The 24228-nt window shown below is 44.4% G+C and overlaps 1 protein-coding gene and 1 non-coding gene across 4 annotated transcripts in view; one reads left to right on the forward strand and one right to left on the reverse strand.

Annotated features, from left to right (window-relative positions):
- The window catches only part of arhgef28a (Rho guanine nucleotide exchange factor (GEF) 28a), a 259871-nt gene that overhangs the window by 83028 nt on the left and 152615 nt on the right, over positions 1-24228 (reverse strand). For all 3 annotated transcript variants that reach the window (XM_055632136.1, XM_055632137.1, XM_055632138.1), the window contains 2 exons: positions 14197-14375; positions 6351-6442 (listed from right to left, as the gene is read on the reverse strand). In XM_055632136.1, the coding sequence (XP_055488111.1) occupies positions 6351-6442; positions 14197-14375 (271 nt within the window). The remainder of the gene's footprint in view (positions 1-6350; positions 6443-14196; positions 14376-24228) is intronic.
- On the forward strand, positions 18675-18861 carry LOC129695948 (U2 spliceosomal RNA). The gene has a single exon (XR_008723257.1). It is a non-coding gene; the product is annotated as a U2 spliceosomal RNA (small nuclear RNA).

Genomic DNA, 24228 nt, shown 5'->3' on the forward strand with positions numbered 1-24228 from the left:
AGAAGCTGCAGGAGCTGGAGGGAGACTGTAGAAATGTTGCAGCCAGAACCAGCTAGCAGCAGCCGTTAGCGGGGAATCCTCCGGAGAGGTTTCCCTAACGGCTATTTTTAGCACAGAACAGCTGTGCCCGACATCGCTACCCGCACCGGCAAGACACTGCTGCCGGGCGGGAAACTAAGCTACACGGCCCGGGGAGTTTCTAGACCAAGTCGGGTCTATTTTTAGCCGCAGTCGTTCGGCGCTCCGCAGCTGATTAAATCAGCTGCACCACCCGGGGAGAGAGAGAGAGAGAGAGAGAGAGAGCAGACATCGGGGACAGCAGCCCATGGACCTGTGCTACGGGGTCTGTGGGGCTGCGGGAGGAAGGACGTTCCTCCGAAAACGGCAGGCTGAAAACCAGTACAGGTAAGAACAAATTTCCCTTACCTTTTTTGGTGCTTTTTCCAGAGTGCTTGCTGAATTCTGAAGAGACTGGTATGTTGCTGAACAGCAGCGAGCCACCTAAGGAAGGCAGGCCACAGCCACAGGTGGTTACTGGTGGGATGCTGAACAGCAGGGAGCCACCGACTGATGTCAGTATAGAGCTGAAGGGCTGTTGTTTAATGACCAGCAGCAGCCAGCTATAAATGTCGGCACCAGCATCTCCCAGATGGGAGCGAGTGCCAAACTTCACCCTAAATGGGTAGAGGTGCCCGTGAGGACCAGGACCATGGGGAACGGTCCAGTGCCCGTAGGCATGGGGACGGGCTGTGGGATATACCGCGTGCGACTAGTGCCCGAGAGCACCAAGGTCGGCAGGAGCGGTCCCATATATTAAGCACCCGCGACGACGAGTGCCCGAGAGCATGTAAGTCGGCTGGAGCGGTTTGCTGGAGTAAAATTCTCCATATTGGCAGGCTCCGGGATTGGAGGTAGCCACAGTGGGCAAATAATAATATAAGTCCCACAGCAGTTTCCCATATGGGCTGCATGAAATGTCGGACGCCTCTTAGGAGGGTATGGAAGGTCTGACGGGGTAAAGCCTGAGCAGGTGATGGAGCCACTGTCCCCTATTGAAGGGGGGGAAAACAACCTGCCGAACATGATGAGCAGTACTGCCAGCAGAACTCACGGAGAATGATTGCGAGAGGATGGCTGTGAGTATTGAAGGACTGTGTGTCCACCCATCAACTTCAAGCTAATATTTTTGCTGAAGTGTTGGCAAGGCTTCTATACCCCGGAATATTGTACTGCTCTTAATGTAGCCATTGTTACAGGTGCATTTGCAGACATGTTGGGAAGGCCGTTAGGAGTTGGGATAATCCGTAATACTCTGAAAGGTCTCATGGCGGGCATAACAGCTTTGGCCCGCATGTTAAATAAGGTGTACAATATTAGTGACCACAAGGATGCCATTAGCACTATTTTTTTTTTGGAATGTGCAGTTTGAAGGGCCATTAAGCCAGCTCTAGACCCTAGTTCGCTATACTATGTAAGCAAAGGGCTATACACCCCGTTATTTGGGGGGAGAGACCTGTCTAAACAGGTAAAGAATTGGCGAGGAGGCTTCACTTTGGGGCTGATTAAAGCATCCAAAGGTTATCTGGGGAAGACATTAACCTCATGTGCATCCTAAGAGAGGTAGTGTTTTTGTATTATACTACAAAGAATTGGGCAGAGGTACCCAGCAGCAGCGTCCTGTTTAGGGTTTGGGCCGGGACGACCACTGTGGAAGATGCATAAGTAACATTAACCATTAGGCTCTCCACAACCGCATATGAAACCAAGAAAAATAACTTGGTTACCACCAATACCATGGAGGTAGGTGAATTTGGGGCTCCAGCATTAATAGGGAGCACGGAAGTTGGAGGGATATTGCAACTTCATGTTGAAGCGTGGTGTAATATCTATGGACAGATATATCCTTAGCAGTTTTAAGGGATATCTGATAGAGTTTCTACACAAACAAAACCCCTCCAGTACAACATATACCGGACAGATATACATGCTGGTAATGGAATAAACCAAACCTGAACAACAGGATTTGTCTCAAATATCTTTATTAGAAATAAGAAAGATGGGGGTTGCCGTATTATTATGGATTATCAATACTTCACAATGTTGTGCAATATATTCATTTTAAAAATGGATATTTTTAGCAGTGCTAAAGACTTAGTGTTCAGCAGACTACTGTATGGCAAGTATTAATCTTTAAGATCCTTGCTACTCAATATCCAACAGGGGGAAAAATTTTAAACCAGCGTTGGGACTGCTGCAACACCAAAATCATAGAGTAATGGTATAGTTGGATGATATCCTTATTGTGGGAATAACTTATGAATCGGCATGTTAGCCAGTGGTTGCCACTAAACTATTGTTTGAACAGCTGGGATTCATTATCCATCCACTTAAGTCAAAATTGACACCATTAACACATTTAATATGTTAATGACTTTACTAATATGGAAAGCCACAGAGTTTAATGGGTGCATATATTATAGAGGTCATTTATTTTGGCCAATGGGAAAAAATGATAGAAGCTATAAAAGAATTACAATGTGGGGAACACAATGTTTAGTATTGCTCCAAACCCAATAGTTATTCACAACCCGTCTGTGCTATTACAAACAGACGCCAGTGCAATTGGTTATGGTACAACTGATACCATCTCGAGCTATGGGGGAGATGGAATATATAAGAAGCTAACCTACATAACACTAAGGGTTAGAAATGTTAAGTGCATTTCATGGGCAAAAATCTTATTGCTCAGGAATGAAACTGCAGCATGCTAGATGGTAGATAGATAATACCTCGGTGATGGCATATTTAAGTCATATGGGTGGAAAGATATCACCAGCTTGTGATGAATTGGCAAATTAAAGTTGGGAATGGTGTGTCCAAAGGAATATTTGGTTATGGGCTACATATCTACCAGGGATACTAAATCAGTGGCAGACACCAGGCCACGAAAAATTATTGGAAGTACTAAATGGATGTTGGATAGATGGTATTTGCTAAAATCAGTAAAGTAGGTAAGGCCGGATATTAGAATTGCATCCGGGGTTAAATCACCAGTTACCGAGGTATGTATCATTGATACCAGATCCTGAGGCAGAAGCTACAGATGCTGTTTTCACTGCACTAGGGGAGGGGTTTTCCATTTATGTATTACCTCCTTGTCTGGTTATAAATTTGGGGTACGAAGGGACATTCAACAGGAATCGGCATTGGGGATGTCTTAGTACCTGATTGGCTTACCCAACTATGGTTTTCCCGGGGTACAGGACATGGTGCTGGAACTATGTATAACGATAGCCGTAGTCCTAAGTTGCTGGTGCATCCAGTAACTGAGGATAGCTATCCATGTCATAGAAAATATTGATTTAGTAGGTTGTAGACTCTATAACACCGCTATGGGACATGGGGCTATCGATAGAACTGTGGACATGATCACAGCAGCACGAAGAAGGTCTACTCTATAACAGTATTTACGTCCTATTAATATGGACTAATTACTGCCATGATAACTTTCTGGACCACAGAAATAAGGATGTTCCGGGGGTGCTACAGTTGCTTACCAGCCTGCAATATGGAGGACTGTGTTTCAGCACTGTGAATAATGCCGAAAGTGCATTGTCAAGTTATTTATGGCAAGATACAGTAACATAACTATATTTGGAATGTAAGTGTGGCTTTGATCTTGCTAAGGAATTGGTCGCCGGCTACAGCATTAAATCTGGATAACTAACTAGAAATGGTATGCTGATAGCGCTAGTCACAGTGTATAAGCTCCAGTTATTGCTTAAAGTAAGACTGGATGGCTTCACTATTGCGGCACGAAGATTGAGGTTTGTGATCCAGGACCGTATTATTAAACAAAATAGGCCAGGATTAGCGGGGCAGGTCATAGAATTGATGGCCTACCCGGAGGACAATGCCTCTGTATAGTAAAGTATGGTTTTGTTATACAGTAAGAAAAAAGGCTATCAGAGGCAAGGAATTGGCGTTTAATCAGCTTTAAGATACTGTACCATAGAGTGTAACTCATATCCCATATTTCTGCCACCGCGAAATGGTCTGATAGGCGGGAGTGGACAATAACATATTTCATTTTCACCCCACCAGGGCTGCAGCTACATCTGCAGCAAAACGCCTTGATGTATCCATGGACCAAATCATCAGGATTGCAGGATGGTTGTTGGAGAATACGTTTCAGAAATGTTAACAAACCAGTTAGCAGTATGGGAACGTGTTTTCGGGGACCAATTTTAAGTTCTGTATGATAATTTATCCCTGAAGAATACAGGGTTATGATTTCAATTAATTCGATATTATTTATCATTTCCATTAAATAATTGGTATGAATGCTTTGAATATAATTAACAATTTCTCTCTAACTACCAAGGCAGTTGTGAAGCATGGACTCGTTTCCACGGCATGAGGTCACAGAGCTTTGAAATCTTTTCATGGAGTCCCTCACGTGACTCCGAAGTAAAATAGTAAGATTAAACGAGAACTTACCAGTTTGAAGTTTGATCTGTATTTTATGAGGAGGAACGTTGAGGGAATACATGCCCTCCGCTCCCACCCTCATAGGGTCAAATCTTGAGCTGGTATCTCTTTGATAATCTTGCTATTTTAGGTCAATATAGGGTATCTGTGACCTCACACCGCTGCTTTGAAGGATGACACGCATGCGCGTAGCGGGTTTCTTTTCATGTATTCCCTCAACGTTCCTCCTCATAAAATACAGATCAAACTTCAAACTGGTAAGTTCTCGTTTAATCTTACTATTTCGGGTCGAGACCCTTCTTCAGACTCCTATGAAATCCCGATCACTTTTGTGCTTCCTGACCCGCGCTGATCAAGAAACTCTTACTTTTTTCTTTCAAATCCTTGCCTGTTTTTTTCCCTTGACTTTGTCTTACCAGCGTAAATAACCTGGTTACTCATATTTTGATTCCCGATCAGCCCAGAATTTAGTTTATTTTATTATTGTCACCTGTACTGAGGTACAGTGAAAAGCATTTGTTGTGTGCTAAATCAATATTCATTCATACCCCTGGGTTGAAAGCTGCCCAGGCGAAATATGAGATGCTGTTCCTCCAATTTGCTTTGGCCTCACTCCGACAATGGAGGAGGCCCAGGACAGAAAGGTCAATGTTGGAATGGGAAGGGGAATTAAAGTATTTGACAACCGGGAGGCCATTGGTGTAGATAATAGATGCACATTGACTATTTTAATTAGATTTTAATTTTAATTAGAATCATTACACATTTTAATTAAAAATTCAGCTACATTTATCAACAATATCCTTAGTCTCTCCCATTTGTATACAGTATTTGCCTATGTACCAGTTTTTTTTCTAATCCATCCACATTCCACACATTGTTAACCAGTACTCTTTTACTCTATTGTATGCTTATTCTGTTTTTTTATTTTCTACTTCTACTATCTTGCACTATGACTATGACCAGACGCTAAACTGCATTTCGTTGTACCTATACTTGTATCTGTGTAATGACAATAAAGTTGAATTTAATTGAATTGAATTGAATATTTTTCCATCAATGTACAGCCCTATTCTGTTGAGATTTTATTTTTTTTTAACTCTAGGAATGATTTTGTATTAGAATTGATAATTTAAAATTGACGAGCATTTAAATTAAAATTTGGAAAAGTTGAAAAACAGCTTTTTATGTTTTTGGTGGTGCTGGTACTTCATGTGCTATCACAAAAAAATAAGCACAGGTTACACTTCAGAAGCTCAGATCATGGAGATGATACAACTTTGGAGAAGCTGCATTTTAGTATTGCTTCCAGAAAAATATTACTTATGACAAGTTCTACGATAGAACTAGTGTACGTGTGATCGCTGGACGGCATGTTGAACCAAAGGGCCTGTTTCCTCCCTGTACCTCTAAACTAAACGTAACACATTAATAATGGCCACTATTCTCAAACCTTCTGAAATCATCAGGTTAAATTTGCCAAAAATCAGAGAATCATGCAATTTGTCTAAAAGGGTAAGGAAAAAAATCCTTATATTTTCTCTGCACCGTGATAAAATATATGATGAGAACATTTCACTCATCAAATGAATTAAGATGATGTCATGCACATTTAGAGTGCATTTTGTTTTCCTGCATTGACAATTTTAACAGTGCAAATTTTCGTACTTTGTGTTTAAGTCTAGCATTTATCAGACCGAAGATATCTACTCTTAATTTATCCAGATAAATCTGTTTTACGTGCTTCTATACGAATCGATTCCTGTTATGGAAAACCGTAAGTGTTTTCCTGAAACTGCACTTAATTTGTTTACTGAAAAAAAATGGAACAGGGAACAGCACAGCCAGAATGCAAATACCTTGGAATTTCCTGGTCTTGGCTGCTCTAGCCTCAGCAATTCGTTTGTCCTCTTCATATTCGCTTAATCGTTCTTCCTCCTCCTCAGGGCAACTTTATCAATGAGACCAAGAAGTACCAAAAGGAGCGTTAAAAAAGATATTGCTACATCAATAATACGTCTTCATTTACAATGCAGAACAAGATGTATTTTTCAGAGATACAGCACAGAAACAGGACCTCAAGTTCAAGTGAGCTTATTGTCATGTGTCCCTGTATAGGACAATGAAATTCTTGCTTTGCTTAAGCACACAGAAAAAATAGTAGGCATTTACTACAAAACAGATAAATGTGTCCATATACCATGATATAAATATATACACACATGAATAAATAAACTGGTAAAGTGCAAATAACAGAAAGTGGTTATTAATAATCAGAGTTTTGTCCGAGCCAGGTTTAATAGCCTGATGGCTGAGGGGAAGTAGCTATTCCTGAACCTGATTGTTGCAGTCTTCAGGCTCCTGTACCTTCTACCTGAAGGTAGCAGGGAGATGAGGGCCCACCGAGCCCGCACCGCCCAGTGATCCCCGCACACTAACACTATTCTACACACATTAGGGACAATTTACAATTATTATCAAGCCTATTAACTTACAAACCTGTACGTCTTTGGATTGTGGGGGAAACGAAAGATCTCGCAGAAAACCCACGCAGGTCACTGGGAGCACACCACGTTTCATTGAGTGTAGTTCAACATATATGGTTATTGTGTAATAAATAATGAAAACAATTGAATTGAAGAAATCAGTGCTAGAAATCTTACAAACTGAAGCAGCTGTATTTCTTCAACATTATTAAAGGGGTCATGACTTGAGAATTAAGGGACTGAAGTTTAGGGGTAACATGAGGGGGAACTTCTTTACTCAGAGAGTGGTAGCTGTGTGGAATGAGCTTCCAGTGAAGGTGGTGGAGGCAGGTTCGTTTTTATCATTTAAAAATAAATTGGATAGTTATATGGATGGGAAGGGAATGGAGGGTTATGGTCTGAGCATAGGTATATGGGACTAGGGGAGATTATGTGTTCGGCACGGACTAGAAGGGTCGAGATGGCCTGTTTCCGTGCTGTAATTGTTATATGGTTATATGGTGTTATTTCAGCACATATTGGCTTAACATAAACAAGGGTGGCACGGTGGCACAGCGGTAGAGTTGCTACCTTACAGTGCCCGGGTTCAATCCTGACTACGGGTGCTGTCTGAAAGGAGTTGGTACGTTCTCCCCGTGACCTGCGTGGGTTTTCTCTGGGGGCACCGGTTTCCTCCCAGGTCCCAAAGACACACAAGTTTGTAGGTTATTTGGCTTCGGTAAAATTGTAAGTTATCCCTGGTGTTTTCTCAAGAGACCAATTCAATTGAAGTACTTCCACTTACACCTAAAATGAGGACAGCTAAATTAAATGAGAGACCCTTTGATCAGGTTGACACAGCAATGTAAATGATCACCAATTTACAGCGGTCTAGAAGAAAATTCGTGTCACTATACTCCACATTTTGCAGGAAAATGTTGGCATATCCGTACATATCTGCTATCGATTTGCGATTTTGCACATGCATGCATGCTTAAAGAAGTCTTAAAATGTATTGACATTTGTTTGCCAGTGCTTTTGTGAATTATTTCAAAGACACCACTCACACAACATCTCCATAAATTACTCCATAAATTTCCATGTACAGCAACGGCTGAGAGATTAGAATAAGTCTCAGTTTAATTACTTATGGGCCTGTCCCACTTAGGTGATTTTTTTAGGCAACTATAGGCGCCTAGTTTGTCGCCACATGTTCGCTGGAGGTCGCTGGGAGTAGTCCCCTTAGTCGCATAAAAAGTCGCAGCATCTTTCTGGTCGCCGCTAAATTTTCAACTTGTTGAAACTTTTTCGGCGACAGTGAGTTTGATGCCAATGAGCGTAGCGTGACGTAGGTGCTGTCGTAGGTTCTCGCCAGGATGACATAGGTTGTCGCCGGTTTTTACTACGACTATGATAGTCGCCGGCAGTCGCCTAAAAAAATCGCCAAGTGGCACAGGCCCATTACGTTATTTAATTGATTTCCTTTTTATTACATTAATGTTTTAAAATAATCGAATAGATTAGTATAAGATGCCTTTGAAATATTTACTGAAAGTTTCAGAATGCTAGAGAAATGTTTATTTTTATGATTACTTTAACAACTGATTATTATGTTACTACAGCTGTGTAGGAACTGTAGCTGCTGGTTTACACCAAAGATAGACACAAAATGCTGAAGTTATGCCCTGTCCCACTTAGGAAACCTGAACGGAAACCTCTGGAGACTTTGCGCCCCACCCAAGGTTTCCGTGTGGTTCCCGGAGGTTTTTGTCAGTCTCCCTACCTGCTTCCACTATCTGCAACCTCCGGGAACCGCATGGAAATTTTAGGTGGGGCACAAAGTCTCCAGAGGTTTCCGTTCAGGTTTCCTAAGTGGGACAAGGGCTTAACTGATCGGGACAGGCAGCATCTCTGGAGAGAAGGAATGGGTGACGGTTCGGGTCAGGACCCTTCTTCCCACTACAGCTGTCAAATCTGATTAATTTGTTAACAAACCAAGAGTGTTTTAGTTTGCTGTAAACATTATTAATCTTTAATTTGTGTGTGTATTGTGAATAGCATGTGAACAATGAATGCAGCAAAAGATCCCGTGGCAGCAGAGGATCTTGTCAATAGAGATCAGGTCACATCACCCGGGAAGTTTTTGCTCGCAAACATGCACTAATTAAGTGTGGCCTGAGTGATTGGGACAACGGTGAGCGAGGCTGGCAAGCAAGAACAATTCATTGCTAATCAGAATGTCTTGGTTCTTCTTGCAGGTTTAATTTCATGAGTCATTAATTAGACATCAAAATCCAACCTTCCCATATAATGGTGGAGGAAATATTTCTGTTGTGAAGCGGCAAAGTGTAGAAATTAAAGACAGGGCTTTCAGGTCTGAAGTTAGGAAAGATATCTTCTTCCAAAGGATGGTTCGGGACGATTATCTGCATGATACGAAGTCAATTACAATTATAAATCTAGCGTTGATCTATTTTTGAGAACCAAGGGTTAAGGGATAGACAGGGAAAAGGTGTTGAAACATAAATCACCTCTGACCCCACTGACAAGTAGGAAATACTCTAGAGATAAAATGGCAGATTCTTTACAAACCTACTTAAGATAATAACCAGGGGCCACAGTTTAAGAATAAGGAGTAAGCCATTTAGAACGGAGAGGAGGAAACACTTTTTCTCACAGAGAATGGCGAGTCTGTGGAATTCTCTGCATCAGAGGGCGGTGGAGGCAGGTTCTCCGGATGCTTTCAAGAGAGAGCTGGATAGGGCTCTTAAAAATAGCGGAGTCAGGAGACATGGGGAGAAGGCAGGAACGGGGATGATCAGCCATGATCACATTGAATGGAGGTGCTGGCTCGAAGGGCCGAATGGCCTACTCCTGCACCTGTTGTGTATTGTCTATAATAAATTACATGTAAAAGTTCCACCATGATGATTTTATCCTAATTAAATCTATTATATATATATATATAAAACTCTGATCTTGGATGTGTATTTATTTGTATGTGTGACGCTCATGTGCGTTTCACATCTCCTCCTAAACACGACGCTCTAACGGTGAAATATTTACATATTCTGATGGAGATTTACACTGTGAAGTCAAAAATCGCCTTAACTGAAAATTTCATGCATTATTTCTCGAGTTATTCATGAAAATGTTCACAAATCTCAAATAACTTAGGAAATAAACAAGATGGTCTTGCTGATGATGTCACAATGGATCTGACTGCCTGCCTCTGCTCGTGCTGCGAGTGACGTCATCCCTGTTCTGTCTTCTGTACTTCTTGGCTTCTTAACTTTCACTTCTTTAAATTTGTCACTTAGCGTTTTTAAAACTGCTGCTCAGGTCGTGCTGCATGCTCCGCTGGGCTCCTTGAAGTTCTAGAACATGGCGGCTGCAGTCGTTATCACCGGTCGGGCGCAGGTGAGGGTGCGGGACAGCACGGTGGGAAGGTGGCCTTGGCGGCTATTACTCCCTCTGGGAGAGATCGTCCATGAAGACCTGCGATTCCTCCGTCAATCGCAGGGACTCGAGGAATCGTGACGGCTTTTCCTCGCTGGTGATCCCGATCCCACCTGGCGATCTCTGGCTGTCAAGGGGGATGACCTCCTCCCCATCTCCCCCACCCGATCATCTGTCACGCGGGTGGGTGGGCTTCCCCTCATGGAAGCTACGATCAGCCGGCCCTCCGCTGCTTTTGACCGTCCTCAGATCGCACCCACGGCCTCCCTGGAGTCTCCGCAGCCCGCTCGCCTGCCTGGCCCCCCCCCCTCATCCTCTCCCCCCCTCCCCTCCCTCCTCCTCTGCCCCCCTCCCTCCTCCTCCCCCCTCCTCTCCCCCTCCTCCCTCCTCCCCCCCCCCCTCCTCTCCCCCCTCCCCCTCTCCCCCCCCCTCCCCCCCCCCCACTCCTCCCCCCCCCCCCTCCTCCTCCTACTCCTACTCACCCACCTCCTCTCCCTCCTCCCCTCTCCTCTCTCCCCCCACCTCGCTCCCTGCTCCTCACTCCCCCCCCTCTCTCCTCTCCTCTCTCTCCCTCCCTTCCTCTCCCCCCTCCACCCTCCCCCTCTCCCCTTCCTTTATCCCCCTCTCCCCCCACTCCACCCTCTTCCCCCCTCCCCAGTGTGCGTGGGGGGGGTTAGTGTGCATGCGACGCCACAATCCACCCCCCCCCCCACCCCTCCACCCCCGGAACCACATGTTGAGGGGACGGGACCCAATGGGTCCCACTTGGTCTAGTACATTATAAAATACAATTTCATTATTCTCAACTGTTTTCTTATGAAGTGCACTTGCCACAAGGTGTCACCAGAAAATTGTCAGGAGTAGAAATGCAAGATTTGCACGGCCAATTTCAATTTTGTTAATTTCAAAAATGACTTCATTCATGAAGCTATATAGGAGAAACAATACAATCATAGAAACTTAGAAACATAGAAAATAGGTGCAGGAGTAGGCCATTCGGCCCTTCGAGCCTGTTCAGTCATTCAGCCCTTCGAGCCTGTTCAGCCATTCGATATGATCATGGCTGATCATCCAACTCAGTATCCCATCCCTGCCTTCTCTCCATACCCCATGATCCCTTTAGCCACAAGGGCCACATCTAACTCCCTCTTAAATATAGCCAATGAACTGGCCTCAACTACCTTCTGTGGCAGAGAATTCCACAGATTCACCACTCTCTGTGAAAAAAATGATTTTCTCAGCTCGGTCCTAAAAGACTTCCCTCTTATCCTTAAACTGTGACCCCTAGTTCTGGACTTCCCCCACATCGGGAACAATCTTCCTGCATCTAGCCCGTCCAACCCCTTAAGAATTTTGTAAATTTCTATAAGATCCCCTCTCAATCTTCTAAATTCTAGTGTGTACAAGCCGAGTCTATCCAGTCTTTCTTCAAATGAAAGTCCTGACATCCCAGGAATCAGTCTGGTGAACCTTCTCTGTACTCCCTCTATGGCAAGAATGTCTTTCCTCAGATTTGGAGACCAAAACTGTACGCAATACTCCAGGTGTGGTCTCACCAAGACCCGGTACAACTGCAGTAGAACCTCTCTGCTCTTATACTCAAATCTTTTTGCTATGCATTCAGTAAATGTCTTTCCTTACATATGTTATGCCATTAAATTAATGCATTAATTGTGCATCAATCCAGCACATACTCCAAAGATTTACAGGTTTGTAGGTTAATTGGTTTGGTGTAAGTGTAAATTGTCCCAACTGTGTGAAGGATAGTGTTAATATGCGGGGATCGCTGGTTGGTGCGGACTCGGTGGGACAAAGGGCCTGTTTCCGCACTGTATCCCTATCTAAACTATTGTTGTTTGTTTTTTATGTGTGTGCGTGTATGTAAGTATACGCTCTTGACTAAATCTATTGCAAGGCCCATGGGAGAAGGACATGATGGATCCCATGCAGTGAGAGGGGTGCTCCTAGTCAGTTCCTTCTTATTTGACCAGGGTTTCATTCCCAGTGTAGCTACACCGCAAGATGGCTGTGGTGCAGCTGAGGCAATTATCCTCCACTTTATAAAATGCGCATGTGTCAAAATCTTGAAAAAAAGATGCGATAGTCTTCACTGACATTTGTCCCAAGCAGATGCCGAGCAGGAGACTCTCTGATCTGAAAACCAAAAAATCTAAGGAGGTTGAAAATATAAAATAAGAACAGGAAATGGAGCTGAAATGTTAACGACTTTCTCTTTCCATAGATGTTACTTGATTGTATTCTTCCAACACTTGTTTGGAAGACAGGCACAAAAAGCTGGAGTAACTCATCGGGTCAGACAGCATCTCTGGAGAAAAGGAATAGGTGACGTTTCAGGTCGAGACTCTTCTTCAGACCCGAAACGTCACCTATTCCTTTTCTCCAGAGGCACTGCCTGACCCGCTGAGTTACTCCAGCATTTTGTATCTATCTTTGGTTTAAACCTGCATCTGCCTACAATTCCTTCCTACACTTGTTTGGAAGTGTTCTTCCAACAATTCTGTTTGTGTTTTAGCGCCAAGGGGTATGGGCTACCAGCGCAGACAAATGAACTATGCAGGAAAAATATTTAAGAGAGATGTGTACAGTAACTTTAGAAATACCAATAAAAAATGTTTTGGAAGACTATTCCTCGCCTTAACATTTCCTCAGACACAGAAAGTTAAAATTACAAATCAAAGGCTCTTTATGCAAAAAACAGATGCCTATTGATCCAACAAATCTTGGGTAAACATTCTCGAAGGTGGTTGAGCAGAAGGTATTTGAACACACAATGTAAGATTAAACTTACAAATCCCTTTCACTCCTTGTCTGGAACTTTTGGAACTACACCAGATTGCTTAGGAAATTGTAAGAGGACATTTGTTTTTATGAAAGTAGGATCATTAATCAGATTAAGGGTGAATCATTAAATACTTATTAAAAGTCTGATCTTGTACGTGTGTATATGTGTGTGTATATATGATTGTCTTTACATCCTTGCAAAAACACGATACGGTAACGATAATTTTTTTTACATATTCTGATTCACATATTTCCCCTCTAGGCTGAGCACTTTATCTGAACAATTTATGCTTTATTTCTCGAATTATTACTGATTAAAAGTGAGAAGTTTAAAAACATCAAAAGACTTTGAAATCAAAACGATCAGCTTTCACTGATGACATCACAATGGCTCGGCTAGCAGTGATCAGCTTCACTGAAGATTTCATCTTATATTTGACGTTATTCACGTTTTAAAAATGCCAACTTTAACAACATATTTACATATTCTGATTTTTCCCATCTAGGCAGAGATCACTTTCACTTAACATTTTATGCTTCATTTTTGAATTATTACTGATTAAAGTTTAAAAAATCAAAAGATTTTGAATTAAAAAAGACTGAATTTAAAGCTTCAACTAATGATGTCACAATGGCTTGGCTTGCAGTGACGACACAGGAACACTCTGAATTTTACACGGGAGGGGGAGGGCAAATTGCTATTGCAACACGCCGGGGAAGTGCAATTGGAATACAACAGGTTAGATAATACAATGTTCATGCTGTTGGGTTGTAGGCTAACCAAGCGAAACATGAGGTGCTGATCTTCGGACTGCATTTGCCTTTCTAATTTATCACCATCAGTGCCTGGAGGAAAGGGTCTCCAATGGATACAATAAGCCCAATTTAAGGCAGAACTTAAACTGTGCTATAAACTATATGTGTAAAATTCTGCAAACAAACAAGCAATCCATGGTGGGACTGATGCATAACACCGTACCTCTCCACGGCCATTCTAATCAGTCTCATCCAATTGTTCCTCTCCTCCTTTGAGCTTGTGTGTATTTCGTACATTTCGGGCCCAGCAGATGAAGCACTGATTAAGAACATTCCTCGTTCCTCATTTGCAACTTCACGGACAATTAACTTCTGCAGTAAGATAACTGCAGGCTTCTGGTCCTGGTGGGAACAAGTGAAAAGGTCAGGTGAATAAACAGAAAGAAGTGTAATGCAATTTAGAATGAAACATATCAAGTGGTCCTGAAGTTATGATTTAAATGAATTATATTCTATTCTCCAAAGAATTCACTCCAGCAGCAGCAAGATTTTGAGTGGAACATAGAACGGCCTATGATGTCTGTGCCAACCCTGATACCAATTTAAACCATAGATCTGCCTGCACCAAATTGATATCACTCAATTTCTTGTTTGTTTTGGTCTGTCTAAAGTATTTTCAATGTTGCTTTTCACCACTTCCCCAAGCTGTGTGTTCCAGGCACCTTACCACTATGTAAAATAAAACTTGTCAGGAAAATATCTTTTAAATCTTGCCCTTCTCGCCATAAAGCTATGCCCTCCAGTATTTGTCATTTTTACACGCTGAGAAAATACTGTCTACCTCTAAGAATTGCAGGGAATTATGGATGCAGCCCAGACTTTTACACAAACCAACATCCTATTGACTCCATTTACACCTCACGCTGCCTTGGCAAGGCCAGCAACATAATCAAGGATGAGTCGCACCCTGGCCACGCCCTCTTCTCCGGGCGCTTCCATCAGGCAAAAGGTATAGAAGTGTGAAAACGCACACCACCAGATTCTTCCCAGTTGTTATCAGGCAAATGAATCATCCTACCACAACCGGAGTGCAGTGCTGAACTACTATTTATTTTTTTGATGATCCTTGGACTATCCTTGATCGGACTTACCTTGCACTAAACTTATTCTCTTATCATGTACGTATCTATCCACTGTAATCCCTGGTCAATTCATCCCTTCCCACCCAGACCGCCCCCTCCCCTGGTACTTTCCCCTGCAACTGCAGGAAATGCTACACCTGTCACTTTATCTCCCCCCTCGACTCCATCCACGGACCCAAACAGTCTTTCCGGGTGAGGCAGAGGTTTGTACACTCTGGTGTTTAGAAGGATGAGAGGATATCTCATTGAAACATTTAAGATTGTTAAGGCAGATTGTTAAGACGCTAGAGGCAGGAAACATGTTCTCGATGTTGCTGGAGTGTAGAACCAGGGGCCACAGTTTAAGAATAAGGAGTAAGCCATTTAGAACGGAGACGAGGAAGCACTTTTTCTCACAGAGAGTGGTGAGTCTGTGGAATTCTCCGCCTCAGAGGGCAGTGGAGGCAGGTTCTCTGGATGCTTTCAAGAGAGCTAGATAGGGTTCTTAAAAATAGTGGAGTCAGGAGGTATGGGGAGAAGGCAGGAACGGGGTACTGATTGGGGATGATCAGCCATGATCACATTGAATGGCGGTACTGGTTTGAAGGGCCGAATGGCCTACTCCTGCACCTATTGTCTATTGTCCTCCAACCTCTTCTACTGCAGCCGCTGTCGCAGGTGTCACCTTCTTTACATCGATGAGACCAAGAGTAGGCTCAGCGACCGCTTCGCCCAACACCTCCGCTCAGTTTGCATGACCCAACCTGATCTCCCGGTTGCCCAGCACTTGAACTCCCTCTCCCATTCTGAATCTGACCTTTCTGTCCGGGGCCTCCTCCATTGCCAGAGGGAGGCCCAGCGTAAATTGGATGAACAACATCTCATATTTCGCTTGGGTAGTTTACACCCCAGCGGTATGTACATTGACTTCTCTAATTTCAGGTAGTCCTTGCTTTCTCCCTCCTTCCACTCCCCTTCCCAGCTCTCCCACAGCCTACTGTCTCCACCTCTTCCTTTCTTTTTCCCGCCCCCCCAACATCAGTCTGAAGAAGGGTCTCGACCCGAAACGTCGCCTACTTTTCTCCATTGATGCTGCCTCACCCGCTGAGTTTCTCCAGCATTTTGTGTCTACTTTCGATTTTTCAAGCATCTGCAGTTCCTTTTTATACACTGTAATTGGATCATGTTTTGACTTTCTGTTGACTGGATAGCACGCAACAACAGCTTTTCAGTACACGTGACAATAAACTAAACTGATCTTAACATTTATATACTTCTGCTTGGTCACCTCTCAGTCTTTGATGCACCAAAAACTCATCCAAGTTTGAACCTAAAGGACCTGTCCCACCAGCATGCGATTGCATGCGTCTAGCGTGACCAAACATGGTCGCTTGAGGCGTACGGCCTCATGGGGCCAGTCCCAATTCGAACCACAGAGGCGTATGGAGTTGTGCGGGGCTGGGCCCGACATCATACTCACCAATCAGCTGGGCAGGAGGCGGGCCGACTGAATTTGGACGTCACACGGCGTCGGGTGGTTACGTCATCACGCAACGGCACGCCGGCCGGTGACGTCATCGCGCAACGTCAAAACGCCTCTTACGACGTCGAGACACTGCGTACGGCCATCAAAGCGCTGCGTACGGCCTCAATGTGGCTGCGGGCCGACAGGCCGTTGTCGCGCGGATTTTTCGGACAGTGCAAGATTTTTGGAGTCCCGCGTGATGTCGGCACCAGCCCCACACAACTCCATACGCCTCCGCCGATCGAAGTGGGACCGGCCCCGCGAGGCCGTACGCCACAAGCGACCACGTTTGGTTGTGCTAGACGCATGCAATTGCATGCTGGTGGGACAGGCCCTTAACTCTGCACTCTCTCCAAAGCCCCTACATCCTTCCTATAATATGATGAACAGAACTGTACACGATACTCCAAATGTGCCCACATTTTATACAGCTTTAGTTACAGCGCAGAAACAGGCCCTTCGGCCCGCTAAGTCCATGCTTACCAACACCCGTACACTAACCTACACGATCTAGGGACAATTTTACAACTTACCAAAGCCAATGAACCCAAAATCCTGTATGCCTTTGGAGTGTGTAAAGAAACCGGAGCACCCAGAGATAACCCAGCAGTCGCAGGGGGAATTTACAACTTCCATAAAGTGAGCAGCCGTAGTCAGGATTAAAGCAGGGTCTCTGGCGCTGTCAGATGGCAAATCTACCGCTGCACCACTGTGCCACCCTGCAATGTGATTTTTTTGCTCAACACCCCAATTGATGAAGGCAAGCACACCACATGCCTGCTCTGCTTGTGTCGATGCAGTGGGATGAAACAAGAAAGGAACAGGGATTTTGGATACAGGCGAAAGGAATAATTGTGTTGCAAAATTATGAGGTGTGAAGCATGTGCTTGAGGTCAAACAATATGCCATGGTTCTAGAACTTGATTTGAAACCAAAATGGGGATGCACAAAATGAGAATAAAACAAAGAATTTTACTTCGGAGTCACGTGAGTGACTTCGTGAAGAAGCCCGCTTCCACGCATGCGTGCCATATCGCTACACGCATTGCAACGAGTCACACAGGGGGGAACGGCGTTCCCCAAGCGGGAGATTTGAAAGTCGGGAACAGCAGGTAAGAGACTCTGCGTTCCTTTTTACTACTTACTTTTAGGAGGCTGCGGAAAGCTTGCGGGGAGACCCGTGGAGGGCGAGCAGCCAGCAGCAGCAACAGCACGAGTTTCCCTGGAGGGGAACAACCTGAGCCCGACTTTGCTCCCGCACCGGCAAAATTCACCTCTCGGCCGGGCGGGAAGCAAAGTAAAAAAGGTCCCTATGCCAGTCTCAAATGAGACTGGCTTGGGACCAGTCGCTAGCAGCCAGCGCAGAGGCTGCGGGACAGACAGCACGGACCAGCGGTACCGGGGCTCGAAACGCTCAGCGAGTGCAGCGGCACTTATGGAGTCGGAACGGGACGTTCGGGCTGAAAACCTTGTTCACAAGGTAAGCACCAGGGTCCAGGGGATCTATAGGAACAGCCGGGGTTACCGGCTGCGGAACTGCCGCGAAGGACCAGGCCCGTGAACACCGGGGTCGGTCCAAGCGGCTCGAACCCGACACAGGGAACGACGGTCACCGGCGGGAGAAGGAAAGTCGGGAACAGCAGGTAAGAGACCCTGCGTTTCCTTCAACTTACCTTTCTAGGTGCAGACATGGACCAGGTCCATGTAAGGTGCAGAAGGCCGGCGGGAGAACCGCGGAGGAGCGGCAGCAGCAGCAGTAGCAGCAGCAGCGGCAGCAGCAGTGGCAGCCGGCAGCTGCAGGAGCACAGACAGCGGCAGTAGCACAGACAGCAGCAGTGGCAGCTGGCACTTCGTGAGGAGCTGGCAACGGCAGGAGCAGCATGGGCACATCGATTCCCGGAGGGGGAAAAACACCTGTGCCCAACTTCGCTCCAGCATGGTGAGAAAGTTCATTTCTCGGCAGCAAAGGACTTTGCAGTTGACTGGCTGCAATCTACTACAAGGGACCAGTATGTGAGTACCAGGATCGGTCCCAGCGGGGTTTTAGTTACAATAATCGCTTCTCGGCTTTTTGGCTAAGATCAAGTGTAGTATCTGTTCTTATCAGTTTAATATCTGATACACCCCTTATCTAGGGACTATATATATATATATATATATATTATATAAAAACTATAGTAGCTGTTATCATCAGTTTTAATGTCTTATATGTCCCTTATCTAAGGACCATATAAGTAGGAGTGCCCAGAATTGAGGGCATTAGAGTGGGGTTGACCGGCTGCAACGACCATAAGGGACCAGTACCGTCAGTACGGGGGTGGGTCCCAGGGGTCTAAGATAAAGGAGCAGCCAGGAGTGCTGAGAGCGTTGAAGTCAGGTTAAAGGAATAGATGGAAGCAGCTGTGCCAGTTATCCTCCACACCGGCCATATCCACTTCACGGAAGGAAGGACAAAACTGGAGAAGGAGGACCATGGAACAGCGGGCAGCCAGCAGCAGCCAGCGGCACTTGGATCAACCGTAGTGGGATCAGCTGTGCCCGATGTCGGCCCCGCACCGGCCAGATCCATGTGACCGAGCGGTAAGGCTAGACACAAATCAAACAAGGTAGTGGACTCAGAAGGGTCCGACTTTGCATAACCGCCGGCAACCAGCGCCCGAGAGCGCTGGAGCGGGAAGAAGCGGCGTATGGAGCCTTGCTCCAACGTGATAAACCCACAGCAGTACCTCTTTGAGGGCTGCACAATGCTTTTACCCCATCAGAGGGGAGCACTGCGGGTCAGTTCTGGGCTGACCTGCAAGAGGGGTCCGCAGAACAAAAGACAAGTGGGCAGCAGTTAAGCCCCACATGGGTACCCCGTGTGGGACCCTAGAGATCTCTAACTCTATAAAAAAGAGTAGGCAGGACCCTGATGGGCCAGAGCCTGGTAATACAGCGTCCCATGATCCTAACACAGCAGGGACTCTGCTGGACATGGTGGCCGATTACTTTAGCCAAGTCAAACATGGGTAGACTTGGATCCAGGATGGCAATAGTATTACTATATGTCTGGCCACAAACGCCAACAAGAAAAATTTACAAAACACTGGCCAGACATCTGCCACCTGGCAACGGTGAGGCATTACAGGTGCCCCAGTGTAAACCAATGCATTTGGCAGCATATGGACGAAACATCAGGAAAACCAGGATGGACAAATACAGAACTGGAACTGGAAGGCTTGAGGGGAACATCATAGATGAACCTGGCAACGAGATGCCCCACTAGAGATAATCATAGCACACACCACACCCTGGACTAAACGTAGGTAACCAAAGACCATCAAGACGCACTAGATCTGTTTAATAATATGCAATATAACCTGAACTACACGTGGAAGGCGGCCATTCAGCCAGCACTAGGACCCCAAAAAATGCTACCATTTGCAAATAAAGAACCGTGTGTGGACTAAGCCAAGACACTGGGGGGCTCATCAAGGCCAGCGCAAGGGCCTATTTTGGAGCATGATACCAGCCACAGGCAAGGCCATAAAAAATGTGGCTCATACCAGTAGCAGTGTCAGAAATCAATATAACCTGCAGGATCCGTTTTAGGGTATGGCCAGGGCGGCCACCCTGGAAGATGCGGAAAGCCTCAACCTCCCACACAACCCCGAACAAGAAATATTAAACCAGAACCTTATTTTCAAAAAAACCAAGGAAATAACAAAACCACCGGTAACCATGGAGGTAGGTGGGTGGGGTTTTTCTTCTGTTAAAATAGGGGACCTACGAGGGTAGGGGAGGTTGCAACACTACAGTTATGTATGGTATATAATCACTACAGATTCATATAATCTCAGCAGTATTCAGGGTTATCTGATAGGGTTTTTCTCTCATCCCAATAACCACAGTACATCATACACCAGAAGGGCATTTTGTCCTTACATAAACCAAACAATCTAAAAACCCACATGGTGCTACAAAAATTGTACACAAAAGATGGGATTGAACATATTTATTAAATATAAGATAGAGTAGGGTTGCAGGATTATCATTGATTTTAACCCTAAACACATTTGTTTTAGATATTCATTTTAAGATGGATGCTCTTATTATTGATATAGACTTGGTGTCAGTTGTGGGTTTCTATATGGCAGGCATTGACTCAATAGAGGAACTTTGGCAATATAGAGCTTACAAAAGGGGCAATCATTAGCCCCATTATTATGTACTAAAATTCGTAAACCAGCTTGGCATGGTTATGTAAATAAGCCATAGGGTGAGGTTTTCCACCGTTCGGACCCATCATTGGGGTACTAGGGATAATTCAACCACACTCGGCATCTGGAATTTTCAGAGTACCCGACTGACCTTCTCAATCATGGTATTTCAGTCTTACAGGGGATGGTGTTAGAACCATGTTCCCTATGAACATTGCCAAAAAATTATTGATTTATCCAGTGACTGGAGGCAGTCATCCATGCCATAACACTATGGATTTATTGATTTGTAGAGTCTAACAGACCCACTACACTGTCAGACAGGACGATGAATCTCATCTCATCTGCACTAAGACTGTCAACACGGAAGCAGTACCTTGGACACATCAAGAAATGGGGCATATACTGCTTGGACAACAATCTCGACCAAAAGGCCAAGAACATTCTGGCCGTATTGGAATTTTTACAAGCCTCCATTAGGATAATCGATGGAGCTACAGTGCCTTCAATAGTGCCACAAGTGCACTCTCCAATTACCTATCACAAGGAACGGAGCGGCACGCGGTGGAAACGCACCCCTGGTAAGAAAACCAGGTACTCCGAAATCTGGGACGTGGGTGTCGTTTCTCAACATGCTGAGGAGCTTGTAGCTCATAACAGCGTTGTCACTTCAGTAACAGTCCAGGAAGATGGTTATGCTCATGGTGTTATTTACCGCACAACAAGTCCAGCCATTAAGCAAACTGAGCCTGGACTCCCTGATCATCTCACCGAGAAACTGGTGTTGTCATACAGGATTTAATAAAAGAAAACAGATCGGGTTCCTCGGGTCAAGTGTTTGAATTTATGGTACACCCATATGGCAAACGACTGTATAGCAAGACACATCTAACAATACATAGAATATACTAAGAACATTCGAGGTCAGAGAATGGAGTTGTTTATCTCTTACAAGAAACCGCATGAAAGGGTCATGACTCAAACTATATCAAGGTGGCTCAAATAGGTCCTAAAAATGGCAGAAATAGACACTAATGTTTTAACTCTCATTCCACCAGGGCTGCAGCAACATCCGCAGCAAAAATTGTACAGGTACCCACAGACCAAATCCTCAGAATGGCAGGATGGTCATTAAAAAAGGGTTTTCCACAGGTTTTATAATAAACCAGTTATTTTTTGGAGCCATCATTGTATTAAGAAAACATTTTATGTTCAACAAAATAATTTGCCCGAAAGGTTACAGGGCTATGATTCTCAAATTTTAAAAAATGTTATATATATTTTTTCGTTATACCACACAACTCTTTGTATAATTGTGTTTTAAAATTACTAATGATGCTCTCTCCCAATACCCAAGGCAGTTGTGAAGCATGGACTCGTTCCACGGCATGAGGTCACAGAGCTTTGAAATCTTCACGAAGTCACTCACGTGACTCCGAAGTAAAATAGTAAGATTAAACGAGAACTTACCAGTTTGAAGTTTGATCTGTATTTTATGAGGAGTTACGATGAGGGATTTCGTGCCCTCCGCTCCCACCCTCTTATGATCATATCAAAAACTGGTATCTCTTTGGTAATCTTACTATGTTAGATCATTATAGGTTCCTGTGACCTCACACCGCTGCTTTGAAGTATGACACGCATGCGTGGAAGCGGGCTTCTTCACGAAATCCCTCATCGTAACTCCTCATAAAATACAGATCAAACTTCAAACTGGTAAGTTCTCGTTTAATCTTACTATTAAACTATAGTCTCCAAATAATCTCCAAAAGAAAGTTGTGACTTCATATACCGTAGAGTCACACCAGCATCGTAATAGTGAGGTCAATGGAGCAGAGGTGACACTGGCTTATGTTAGTGTATATATAGAAGCTGAGCATATGGCTATGGATTTTGCATAAAACAGCCCATGGATGATGAACAAGAAAGGGCCAGTGACAGGATTTTACTTAAGGTTTGGTCTCATTTGTTCTCCCTTGAACAATTAGACCAACCCTTTGCGTAGGAAGGAACTGGCAGATGCTGGTTTACATCGAAGATAGACACAAAATGCTGGACAAGCAGCATCTCTAGCGAGAAGAAATGGGTGATGTTTCGGGTCAAGACCCTTCTTCAGATGTTAATTCTGGCCAAATTGGATAGGCCAGGACACTACAATTGAGTAAAGGCTTCTGGGCTGCAAGGCCATTTGGTCAATTTAAATGTACCTTCTGCAGAAATAGGACAAGCTGCAGAATGGTGCCAGTTTGTCTAGAGCTTAGATAAGAGCTGCAGGAAGAGAATGAAACATCTGCAGATCCTGACAATTAGGTGCAAATTGCATGGAATGGATTGGATGAATGCAAACCAGACATACACATTGTACATATTGCTGCAAATCTTTACTTTGCTAGATGATGATTGGATTAAGTATTGAGTCTTGTCTGGGTTTCTTGAATATTAAGGCACATGTTGCGATGTTTGTTTCCTTTCAGAACCTCCGTTTGAATACATTGTATTAGTTACTGTATTATTGGGTTGGGAAAATGTCTATCATGTACTGGGTTAATCAATATCTGTTATTGGACTGTAAAGAGATCACCACCATGTAGATAAAGGTCCCCTCAAGGTTCGGGGACCTATAAAAGACCGCTCCCACGAGGTCCTGTGTCAATCGTCTGGGAGAACGCTTATGACCGCGTGACCTTCTGGAGCGTCTCTGTTTGAGCGAGGCTAAAGAGGGCTTGGTCAGGCAGATACGAGGATCGAGCCCACGGTGGTTAGGTATAGTAGTGGGAACTGTAATTGTGTTTTGTCAAAATGAAGATTAGTTACGCAAGTGCTCGACTCAGTGATTTTTGACTGAAACTAAACTGGTGCTTAGAACGAGCTAATTACACAGACTCTCAGACGCTGTTTGTCCTGTTGAGTTACTCCAGCATTTTGCGTCAATCTTCAGACCAAATCTTTAGCATGATCCTGCCAATTGCCCTCACCTTTTCATGATCCAAAGACTATTTCTTGCTAAATCTGTAGCCATGAGCGCAGCTTTGGTGCATACAGTAAATGGAGCCGGTGTCATCTCTGTTCCATTGACCTCACTTTTAGGTCATAGCAGAGACACAAGGCTTCAGCCAAAAAGGTTAAGCTGTCCAAGCAGATTTCCATGCAGTCAATGCAGGAAGGCAGTTGCGGACTCTGCAGTCTATCCCAAGTCGGTCATGGTTACAGCTAGACTGCTTGTGGTTCTACTTATAATAACAGTTAGGGGAAGTAGGAGCTTCGAATAAGAGTACATGTCTTATTCTACTCTAACCGCAAGGAATTCCCCTAACTTAGTGCTCATATCCCATATGCTGATGTCACTATGTCCTGCAAATGACATTAATACATGATGTATCACACAGGGAGAGGACAATTAACTGTATCAA

Source organism: Leucoraja erinacea, chromosome 3 (genome assembly GCF_028641065.1).
Source record: "Leucoraja erinacea ecotype New England chromosome 3, Leri_hhj_1, whole genome shotgun sequence".
Lineage (NCBI taxonomy): Eukaryota > Metazoa > Chordata > Chondrichthyes > Rajiformes > Rajidae > Leucoraja > Leucoraja erinaceus.